The sequence below is a fragment of the Abrus precatorius genome, unplaced genomic scaffold (assembly GCF_003935025.1).
Source record: "Abrus precatorius isolate BTA unplaced genomic scaffold, Abrus_2018 Scaffold7, whole genome shotgun sequence".
In the NCBI taxonomy this organism is placed as follows: Eukaryota; Viridiplantae; Streptophyta; class Magnoliopsida; order Fabales; family Fabaceae; genus Abrus; species Abrus precatorius.
The window spans coordinates 35,682,527-35,694,115 of NW_020874417.1; the positions used below are offsets into that span (position 1 = coordinate 35,682,527).

Sequence of the window (11,589 nt, forward strand, 5' to 3'; positions counted from 1 at the left end):
GGTCTACATGTCGCAAATAATCTTATTTCAACAAAATAAAATACCTTTTTTTTTTTATTTTGTTTACCTTTTTTTAATTATTAAATTTACTACTTTTATACTTAACTTTGTCTCTAACAAAAACGGGGAAAACATTATTGTCCGATGGCATGCGAACGTGAAAAATTTGTTGTTGCTCCGTGATTCTGAATGAAAATGGATGCAATATAGTAGAACAAAACATCGTTTCTTATTGTTGTGCCTGAACCTGAATACAGTGTCTGCAGATTTATAGTGCTGAATTGTCGACATTGTCAGAAGGAAATGCAGATAGACAGCATTGCTGGCGACAAGGAAGGGGGAGAGTGCTCGTGTGGATTTGTGCCATAAGTTTATTTTACCATTTTTCAAGATTTTAATTTCCACGTTGCTTCCTCGCCCACCCCGTGTATTGTATTGCATCAATTGGGATGTTATGACTACTTCACTACCAATTACTAAATTTATAAAATAGATACGTTTATTTGTCTTATTACACTATGCAGAACGAAATCTGAATTCAAGCATTTCAAATTCAAGGACTCAACATAACATCCATAGCATAACCCAAAAGCCTCTGTTAGACTAGATGGAAAAGGACGAGCTCTATTATAGCTCATCTCTCCTTCAACGATGCTAATAAGATTAATAAACATAAAAGAAAGTTACAAATCTCAATCAAGGTGAGACTATCTCAACTTATGATCTCATCTTCCATGTCATGGCAAAGTTTTTGCCTAAAGGAATATTCAAGCCTTTCAATCCTACCATCAATATCTTTTCTGTGTCTCCCTGCCCGTGTAAGTACTTTTGTTCAGATGTACTAATTTGCACATTTGAGACACCCATAGATGGTTCTCCATCCATCTTAATTGTAGGTAGTGATCCATTTCCTTTCAATCCCAACACATTTATAGTGTCAATAACCCAACCTTTATCCAAAGCGAACTTGCCATCTTGGACTTGTGACCAAACTTTCACCATTCCTTCTTTGATAGATGCATGCAAATCAATGTAGGTTGAATACCCATTTCCAAGCTGCATTTCTGGCAGCTCATCATCATCTAGGAATAGGTTTCCTTTAGCTTCTCCTTCAGTTGCACCAGCTGGGAAGGCCACAATGAGGCTAAAGGGTGTCATTCTAGCATCCTTAGATACCATTCCACCCTGTTGCATTGGAAGAATGGTATTTTGATACAAATGCACATTCACCACATGCAGAGGTGCATCCAGGGTAACATAGTTTCCACCTTTTGATACAATGGTCTGAGTTAAATCAAACAAACTGTACCAGGTTCCAGGAGGGAAGAGTGCATTAACTTGTGTTTTTCCTTGTTCAAGCACCGGAGAAATCATTAGACTGCTCCCCAGCAAGAACTGGGTGCTGAGGCCATAACATTCAGTGTAAGTTGGAAATGAGAAGAAAAGAGGCCTGGCAATTGGAGCTCCACTAATATGAGCCTCATAGTTAAGGGTGTATAGATATGGGAGGAGCTTATATCTCATACCCAAAGCATTTCTAGCTGACTCAGCTACTGAGTCCCATTGGTAAAGCTCCTGTCTAGGGGAGTAGTAGTTTGCATGGTCCCTTGAGAAAGGGTAGAAAGCACCAACTTCAATCCATCGATTGCAAAGCTCTTCAGTGGGTGCTGGATAGAAACCACATATATCTGAACCCACCATTGGCACCCCAAAAATTCCAAAATTGAGCATTGTAGATATTGAATACCTCAAGTCCTCCCATGTGCCCTTATTGTCACCAGTCCAATGTGCAGCATATTTGCCTGAACCAACATAAGTAGAGCGGGACAAAATGAAAGGCCTTTTTCCTTGAAGCCCTTGAAGGGCCTTGTGAGTTGCAATGGCTTGAGAAAAACCATAAATACTATGAGCATCGTACTCCAAAACACCATTATAGTGAACTGCACTAGTGGCTATAGTTTTGAAGCCTACCGGGGCCTGTACTCCAGAAGCGTTAATTTTGTAGGGAGGATCATCCCATCGTGTGCTTTTGATGTTTTTGCAATCCAAGCAACATACCCATCCAGGTCCTGTTCCACTCGGGCACACTTTTCCCTTTGGAATTGTGCACTTTCCTGAGCAGAAGTTTGAAGCTTCATTCATGTCAATCCAGAGGCCATCAACAGGGACAAGTTCATGGAAGCGGCGAATCTCATCACCCCACCAAGAAACTGTTTTTGGATTGAGAAAATCAGGAAAATATACCGCTCCTGGCCACACTTGAGCCAAGAAGGGTTCTCCTTCGTACTTGATAAAAACATCATCAGCCATACCCCTTTGATATACACCATAACTGGAGTTAACAGCAATTCCGGGATCAATGATGACAATGTATTTCATGCCAATGCTGTGTATTTTGTCCAAAAAGTTTAAAAGTTTTGAACGAGGGTAGTTCAATGGATTGAGTGTAAAGTCCTTGTGGCCATCCATGTGATCATCATCATTCCAAATCACATCAAGTGGGATTTTAGCCTTGTTGTAATTCTCCACAACATCTTCCACAACAGATAGGTTGTGATAGCCCCATCTGCATTGATGGAATCCTATAATATACAAAATCAAATAAGTGAGCATGTTGGTCAAGTACTTGTTACAAACAATTGCCAAGTAGAAATATGGAAATGAAGCAAGTGAAATGGAGGAAATTGAAAAGAATATTTACCATGGAAAAAAAAAAAACTTCAAAAGTAAATGCACTAGTCGAGTTACAGCACAAAATATTTTATCATAAATGAATTAATTATTTTATATTAAATCGCCCTACCGATATGTATTTCCCGTAACCCAAGGCTAACTTCACTCATTAGACATGATACATATATGATAGCATTATTTTTATAAAAACACATATTTTCTACCTCCAAAGAAAAAGGACAGAATGATGATAGCAACTGTGTATTTAATAATGGTTCTTGACAAAGACCCTCGACTTATACAAAATACATGCATGTCGGTCAAGTTCCTTGACAAAGTTTACGACAAAAGATGATTTTATTTTATTTTGTATATGATAAAGTTCAGCTTCCAACTTTATGTCTGGCCATACCCTTAAATGTGGTCCTAAAAGGTATTAAATTACTGAACTATTGAGTTTAATACCTGAAAACCTTTGCCAGTATATAAATAATACAAATAGATTAGGAATTAAACTAATTTTCCTGACCTAATTCTTACAAGCAAGAAGCATCTCGATCACACAATGTCATGGATACGGTAAAGCAAAAGCTGATAATTGCAAAACCATGGCTCGTTGCATTCTCAAATGCATTATGCACACCAAAGATATGCTCTCGAAGTGCCATATTGAATTCGCCTACTCACGGTTGAACTCATTATTATTGTCGTCTCACATGTGGTAGGCCAGAGTTTTCTCATTTAGTAGTTCCTCTGTCTACATTATTTATGCAATGGAAAGTGGTTCTGTGGCACCCAAATGACTGATATGAAGCCATACTAAATAGAATATGCCATATACAACACAATGATAAAAGAGAGTGAAAAGTGAAGCATACCGAAAGCCCAGTAAGGCATTGGAGCTGGTCTGCCAATTAAGGAAGTGTACTGATCAACAACATGCAGTGGCGTGGGCCCAGCAAAAAAGTAAAAATCGAGTATCCCTCCAATAATCTTGTATGTCAGAGAGGTTCCTCTGTAAGACACATCCATTCCATTGCTATTCAGCAACAGAACAGCATGAGCATAAGCTTTGCCACCACCATTTCTGAGATCCATGTATACAGGGTGTGACCCGTATAGATCAGTATTGAGATTAATGGCTGATACATCAGTGGTATACAAAGTATAAGGGTCATTTGGATACAGCTTGATCCCGTGTGGCTGTGTGTTCTCTCCCAAACCATACAAAGAAGCATCTTTGGGTAATTTGGTAGAAATTTCAAGGTATTGGTCCTTGAAGACCAATGGACCAAATGGGTCTGACTCATTAGAATTGGAGTAAAAAATGGTATCCCCATTGGACTTCCTTTTCACTGCAAAGCTAAACGGGTCTGAAGTGTAGCTGAAGACAAGCTCAGAGCCAGAGTACTCTGACACTGATAATGTGGTCTTCCTCAACCTCCTAACATTCTGCTTCAGAACCCGTGGTATTTCCCGTGGTAAAAGGTTGTAGGGAACCTCCCACCTTTGATTCTTTGCATCAGTGATGTGTACCCTCAAACGGTTCCCAGTCTCGTGCCTGCAAAATCAAGAACAATGAAGAAGGTGCATGTTAAATAAATGTTCAGAATTAGTTTCACAGTGATAATGTGAATGCACAACGATGCTAGGTACAACATACTTGACATAGAGGAGTAAAATGGGAATGTCAGGACCATAGATATCGTTCTTCTGCTTAACTTGAAGGTGTCCCACAAGGGCACCATCAGGGGTATTTTCAATAGATATCAAACGGTAGCCCTGGCCAATTTTGGTGGTATTGGGAGAAGAAGAACCAACTGCTTCCACAGCTAGACATAGAAACCAAGTTAGTAGAAGGTAAGAGAGACTGAGAGCGGCTAGTGGATTAGGAGAAACCATAGCTCACTAATCTAGACTCTAGTGCAAGGCACTCAGATGAAGAGTTGTGATGGATGACAAAAATTTATAACCAACTAGCTTTAGTTGTGTTGTGTTGTGTTTTTATTTTTTTTGGTCACATTGTTGTGTTGTAATGTTTGTCCTGCTTGAGAGTGTGAGTGAGTGAGGGATTCATAGGATCCATTACGCGTGACTTTGATGGACTAACCCAATCTCTGACAGTGGGCCATCCATTTGGCCCCATTCTTTTTATCACTCCGTGGAGTGTGGACCCTCCTTGCACCACTCATTTTTGCTCTACGTGCTTTTAGAATTTAGAGGATCTTATGTTAAAAGTGTTTCGTGTGGATCAAAGGCAGTGTGAGATAACAAACATAGAAAGAAGCTAGATGCTATTTCTGTGGAGACTTTGTGTTGTGCTCTTGAGAAGCTGAAGCGATGGAAATCTTAAAAGTATTTTATTTTCAAATGTAGTGGACGCCTTACATGCTCCTTGCTATGTCTCACTATGCAGTTGTTTGTGTTTTTCTGTCTTACATAACAGTACATGAGAAGATACAGATACATAATTACATATGGAAAAAAGGGTGTTGGTTTTGAAGTTTGTTATTCGCTGTAAATGGGGGTTGATTCTAGTTGGAGTCTTCATTTACTGTCAACTCCAACACCGTCGAAGAGGTTGAAGATGGAATGCTTTTATGCAAACCAATAATGAAAGAATTCAATGAGACAATAGTCATGGGTAAAGTTGGAAAAACATAAATCTACTTAAAATGTAGGACTGCTAATATCCATTTTTCTAATGGAACTTAAGAGCTTGTTTCAATAATTAAACGCAAAGATCGTTTACTAATTCACGATTGAGAATGACTATTAATCGAATTTTGACTATAATTGAATAGCAATGGTCATGCGTTTTGGTGTTCATGGATGGAAATTGGATTATTGTACAGCAAATTTAAATATAATTTTTTGGCCGCCTGTGTAGTTGTGTTGATATGGTGTTGCAGTGGATTTAATTATTCTTTATATTTTATAATTTTATTTTCTCACTATATATATAAAATATTTTGTTAATGTTCATAATTGCTAACATATATCTATTTATCTTTTTAAAAAGTATGTTAGTAAATTATGACTTTAACTTTTTTTAAATATACTTAAAGTTTAAATCGTTAAAATACTCCTTTTCAAAAACAGGTAAATGGATGTTAACAAACCTATATATATAAAAGTGACATGCCGTGTACTTATAATATTATAATAAAATTTAAATTTTTGTTATATAAAAACATAATTTTAAAAATAATATATTGATTTTAATTATAAGAACCAAATATTATTCCAAGTTATAAATTAGAGATAATTTTTTTTATTATAATCAAACTTTAGTTTAGACATTTTTTTATTATTTTATGTTGATTCAACAGCTTAAAAACATTTTAATTCATTTTAACATTCTTAATTACCTGCCCTTATCATTGCTAGTCCCAAGATAAAGCAAAAATAAATCAGACACATGGGGTGAACCAAAAATTGTTATTGAGATTGATGCATCAATGAAAAAAATAATAATAATAAAGATTGTTTTAACGTGTGTAAAATTGTAAATAACAAGTTGTAAAATTTGATAACCCATATTATCATTGGGATGCTGAATCTGAAGTTCCCAATTTGTCATTATCGTCGATTTTTACAATAACATTGACGTCTCTTCAATAATAATTCTTTGTTTCATTGGTAAAGCATCAACACTTTCTTCTTTCGTTTTGTTTACGCAAGTTGGTCGCATCGATACCTTCCAAAATGATCGGGTGATGAAAAATGGAGGGGTTTCCCTTTCCCACTCAGAAACATTTGCTTCCGATGATGAAGCACTTAGCCTGATAATTGTCTACGTTAATAATGACCCACTATTAACCAATTAATCACTGAGTATTTACATTATTGTTTCAACAAAGAAGCCAAGCTTATGAAATAAACCCGCATATAAATCATAATGAATACTAGTCAATTACAAGCTAAATGTTAAAAATAACATAATTAATATGGAACGTATAATTCAAGGAAGGAAATGTTGCTTGGACGTTAAAAATAAGAAAGAATATGATTTAATCAAAAGCATTTTTAATAGTTAAATATAAATCATGGAATGTAACCCACTTACTAACATGTCATTAGGTGCTTAAAAGGGAATTGAAAAATCGAAACAGTAATCAATTAAGAGGGCGACGTGGGGTGCTTGTTAATAAAGACAATCTTATGGGAATCAAGCTTAACGCACGTATTAATAATTGTACGATAAGCACGTGAACATAAAATCACCGTTGGATTATTCGATGTTCCAAGTCTCATCTTGACCCTTGTCTTCTGATATTTGTGCCCGTGTGTGTTATCTTCACACATGAATGGGCACCACTTCTGTTAAATGGATGTATTTAATATTTAAAGAAGAATTTTATTTTATTTTTATTAAAATCAACTCTGTTCGAATTTCTCCATTGCTCAACATCGGATTAAACTAGAACAGAAAAATTATTTCCATGTGACAACAGAAAATAAAAGTTAAATTATATAGTTGTATATAAATAATTAAGTTTAAGGATAAATTATAATGATACTTCATAAATTTTGTTTAAATTATGTTCGATATCGTGCATATTTGATACTTATGCTAATTTTTTTTTATTCTAATGCTTACATTTAAGGTGAGGCATTTAGAGGTGTCAATGGCTGGTCGTTATTTAACTGGACGGATAAATATTAATAAGGATAAACGATATAATGTCTTTTCATTAATTAAGAATGATGGATGTAGGCGTCAAATATGCAAAGGTATATCAGACGTAATTTGAACAAATTTTAAGAGGTATCATCATGATTTGACGTAAACTTATAAGACAATTAAAACATTAATTTTTAAATTATACAATTTTTATTTTTAATTTTAACTATCTACAATAAAATTTAATTGTTAATTTTTATGTTTGCATCGATTTTGCTTTGCCGGTGGTAGCGGAATTTATATGAAGTCGTCACGAACATTTAAGTTTTACTTAATTAAAAATTAAAATAAAATAATTGACAAAAAGGTACATTTTTATTTTATCTATCATTAAATGTTTAACACTGGTCTTATTACACGATAAAAAGAGATTCCAGAGGATTCCACCTGTGGCATCAAAACCTTAAATTTAGGCATTTAGAAGTCCTCACATAGCATTGGAATCTAATTAAGAAGACACTGTCTCAATTTATGATCCCATCTTCCAGGTAATAGCAAAATTTCGACCTACAGGGATGTTCAAGCCCTGCAACACTACCATCACTGTCTTCTGTTCTCCATCTCCCAGGCCATACAGGTACTCATGTTGAAATGTACTAACTTGCACATTTGACACACCCATCAATGGCTCTCCATCTATCTTAATGGTAGATGATGCTCCAATTCCATTTAATCCCACCACGTTGATTGTGTCAATAATCCAACCTTTATCCAAAGCAAACTTGCCCTCTTGGACTTGTGACCAAACTTTCACAGTTCCTTCTTTGATGGTTGCATGGAAATCAACGTAGGTTGCATACCCATTTCCAAGCTCCATTTCTGGTATCTCATCATCATCGAGGAATAGGTTTCCTTTAGCTTCTCCTTCAGTTGCACCAGCTGGAAAGGTCACAGTGAGGCTAAAGGGTGTCATTCTAGCATCCTTAGATACCATTCCACCCTGTTGCATTGGAAGAATGGTATTCTGATACAGATGCACATTGATCACATGCAAGGGTGCATCGAGGGTAACATAGCTTCCATCTTTTGATACAATGGCACTTGTCAAATCAAACAAACTATACCAAGTTCCGGGAGGAAAGAGTGCTTTAACTAGTGTTTTTCCTTGTTCAAGCACAGGAGAAATCATTAGGCTGCTACCGAGTAAGAACTGAGTGCTGAGGCCATAACACTCGGTGTAAGTTGGAAATGAGAAGAAAAGAGGCCTAGCAATTGGGGCTCCACTAATATGAGCCTCATAGTTAAGGGTGTACAAATATGGCAGTAGCTTATATCTCATACCCAAAGCATTTCTAGCTGACTCAGCTACTGAGTCCCATTGGTAAAGCTCCTGTCTAGGGGAGATGAAGCTTGAATGATCCCTTGAGAAAGGGTAGAAAGCTCCAACCTCAATCCACCGGTTGCAAAGCTCTTCAGTGGGTGCAGGGTAGAAACCACATATATCTGAACCAACCATTGGCATGCCAAATATTCCAAAATTGATTACAGTAGAAATTGAGTACCTTAAGTCCTCCCATGTGCCCTTATTGTCACCAGTCCAATGTGCAGCATATTTGCCCGCACCTACATAAGTGGAGCGAGACAAAACAAATGGCCTTTTTCCTCGAAGTTGCTGAAGGGCTTGGTGTGTTGCAATGGCCTCAGAGAAACCAAAAAGGCTATGAGCATCATATTCCAACACACCATTATAGTGAACTGCACTAGTGGCTATAGTTTTGAAGCCTATAGGAGCCTTTACTCCTCTAGCATTGATTTTGTATGGAGGATCATCCCACCGTGTGCTTGTGATGTTTTTGCAATCTAAACAACATGTGGAATTAGGAACATTTCCATTTGGAAGTGGACACAACCTTCCCTCTGGAATTTTGCATTTCCCAGTGCAGAAATTCGAAACTTCATTCATGTCAATCCATAGGCCATCAACAGGGACAAGTTCATGGAAGCGACGAATCTCGTCACCCCACCAAGAAACTGTTTTTGGATTGAGATAATCAGGAAAATATACTGCTCCTGGCCAAACTTGAGCCATGTAGGGTTCGCCTTCATACTTGATAAAAACATCATTAGCCATACCCCTTTGATATACACCATAACTGGAGTTAACAGCAATTCCGGGATCAATGATGACAATGTATTTCATGCCAATGTTGTGTATTTTGTCCAAAAATTTTAAAAGCTTTGGACGAGGGTAGTTCACTGGATTGAGTGTAAAGTCCTTGTGGCCATCCATGTGATCATCATCTGTCCATATCACATCAAGTGGGATTTTAGCCTTCTTGTAATTCTCCACAACATCTTCCACAATAGATAGGTTGTGATAGCCCCATCTGCATTGGTGGAATCCTATAACATAACAAATAAAATATGTGAGCATATTGATCAAATACTTTTTACGAACAAACTATCATCGTACAAATGGTAATAAAGTTCTGAAAGACAAGTGTTATATTTTGGAAGTAAACCATTTCTGGTACCATTTTAAACTTTTAACGAAAATGTGAGTGGCGTTACACCGTTAAATCTTTTTCTGTTTTCACCCAATATGATGTAATCTTATAATTAATTCTCAATATTACGTGTCGTGTCTTACCCCCGAGCATTTAAACTATAGCTTAAATTTATTATTTATATTTATGAGCTTTTTATTTAATAATAAACATGTCGGTATAAGTTTCAAACTAAAAATTAAACATTTTAAGCATTTATTGTTTAAAAATGATTTTGGTAGAAGTTGAATAAACTAAAACACAATTAATCTTATAAAGTAATAAAGAGACGGTCACACAACAACAACAACATAATAATAATAATAATAATATCACAGGTACAAAATGTATACAAAGATACGTGCCATGCTGAGAGAGAGTGAAAATGAACCATACCGAAAGCCCAGTAAGGCATTGGAGCTGGTCTGCCAATGAAAGAAGTATACTGATCCACAACATTAAGAGGAGTGGGCCCAGCAAAGAAATAAAAATCGAGTACCCCTCCAATAACCTTGTATGTCAGAGACGTTCCACTGTAAAACACATCCATTCCATTACTATTCAGCAGCAGAACACCATGGGCATAAGCTTTGCCACCTTCATTTCTTAGATCCATGTACACAGGGTGTGACCCGTATAGATCAGCATTTAGATTAATGGCTGATATGTCAGTGGTATACAAAGTGTAAGGGTCATTTGGATACAGTTTGATCCCGTGCGGTTGTGTGTTCTCACCCAAACCATACAAAGAAGCATCTTTGGGTAATTTGGTAGAAATTTCAAGGTACTGGTCCTTGAAGACCAATGGGCTAAATGGGTCTGAATCATCAGAAGTGGAGTCAAAAAGGGTATCTCCATTGGACTTTCTTTTCACTACAAAGCTAAACGGGTCTGAAGTGAAGCTAAAAAGCAGCTCAGAGCCAGAGTACTCTGACACTGATATTGAGTTCTTATTCGACCTCTTAATATTCTGCTTTAATACCGGTGGTTTCTCCCTTGGTAAAAGGTTGTAAGGAACTTCCCACCTTTGGTTCCTTGCATCTGTAATGTGTACCCTTAAACGGTTCTCAGTCTCGTGCCTACAAAATCAACATCAATGTAAAAACTCAGAATTAGTCAACTTCGTAGTGAAAACATGAATGCATAATATAATGTATTAATGCAACGTGAGACTCACTTTACATAAAAGCGTAAAAGTGGAATGTCAGGGCCATAAATATAGTTTTTTTGCTTAACTTGAAGGAGCCCAACAATAGCACCATCAGGGGTGTCTTCAATAGATACAAGACGGTAACCTTGCCCAATTTTGGTGGCATTGGGAGAAGAAATGCTTGCTCCTTCTGCCACACATAAGAGCCATGTTAGAAGAAGAGCAGTTAATTGTTTAAGGGATATCATAGCTCACTAATCTGGAGTAAGACCAGATGCACTACTCTTGGGAGGGTTCTAGTGGATTATAAATATAGTAGCTACTCTCATCTAGGACTTTGAAACGTATTTTTTAATATTTTTATTTGAAATATATAAAATTTAGTAATTGAGTTTTAAATTTTTTTTATCTGTTTCAAGTTTAATATTGTTAGTTTTAGGTTCAGTGAGTTAGATTAAGATTATTCAAGATACACAACTTTGTCAAATGGATATGGATTACGGAGCTACTGCATGTCAAGGTTCTATATCCTACACGTTCCAAGGCGATTTTTCGCTTTATTTGTCTATTGTAGCACGGGTTCTGGTATTCTT

At 36.5% G+C, this 11,589-nt stretch overlaps 2 protein-coding genes across 3 annotated transcripts; both read right to left on the reverse strand.

The window, feature by feature from the left end:
* Positions 1–646: 646 nt before the first annotated feature.
* Positions 647–4,591, reverse strand: LOC113872598 (alpha-xylosidase 1-like). 2 transcript variants are annotated; one of them, XM_027510281.1, is made up of 4 exons: positions 4,330–4,591; positions 3,552–4,227; positions 2,136–2,582; positions 647–2,000 (listed from the first exon to the last, which is right to left on the reverse strand). In XM_027510281.1, exons 1-4 carry the CDS (start codon positions 4,573–4,575, stop codon positions 718–720), a joined length of 2,652 nt encoding a protein of 883 aa, XP_027366082.1. In that variant the 5' UTR covers positions 4,576–4,591; the 3' UTR covers positions 647–717. The 2 variants fall into 2 exon arrangements, with proteins under 2 accessions (XP_027366082.1, XP_027366081.1); XM_027510280.1 differs by having other exon boundaries at positions 647–2,582; positions 3,552–4,234; positions 4,337–4,591.
* A 3,238-nt stretch (positions 4,592–7,829) lies between these two features.
* On the reverse strand, positions 7,830–11,244 carry LOC113871904 (alpha-xylosidase 1-like). The gene is made up of 3 exons (XM_027508995.1): positions 11,024–11,244; positions 10,243–10,925; positions 7,830–9,703 (listed from the first exon to the last, which is right to left on the reverse strand). The coding sequence occupies exons 1-3, from the start codon at positions 11,242–11,244 to the stop codon at positions 7,830–7,832; spliced, it is 2,778 nt and encodes a 925-aa protein (XP_027364796.1).
* Between the last annotated feature and the right edge of the window lie 345 nt (positions 11,245–11,589).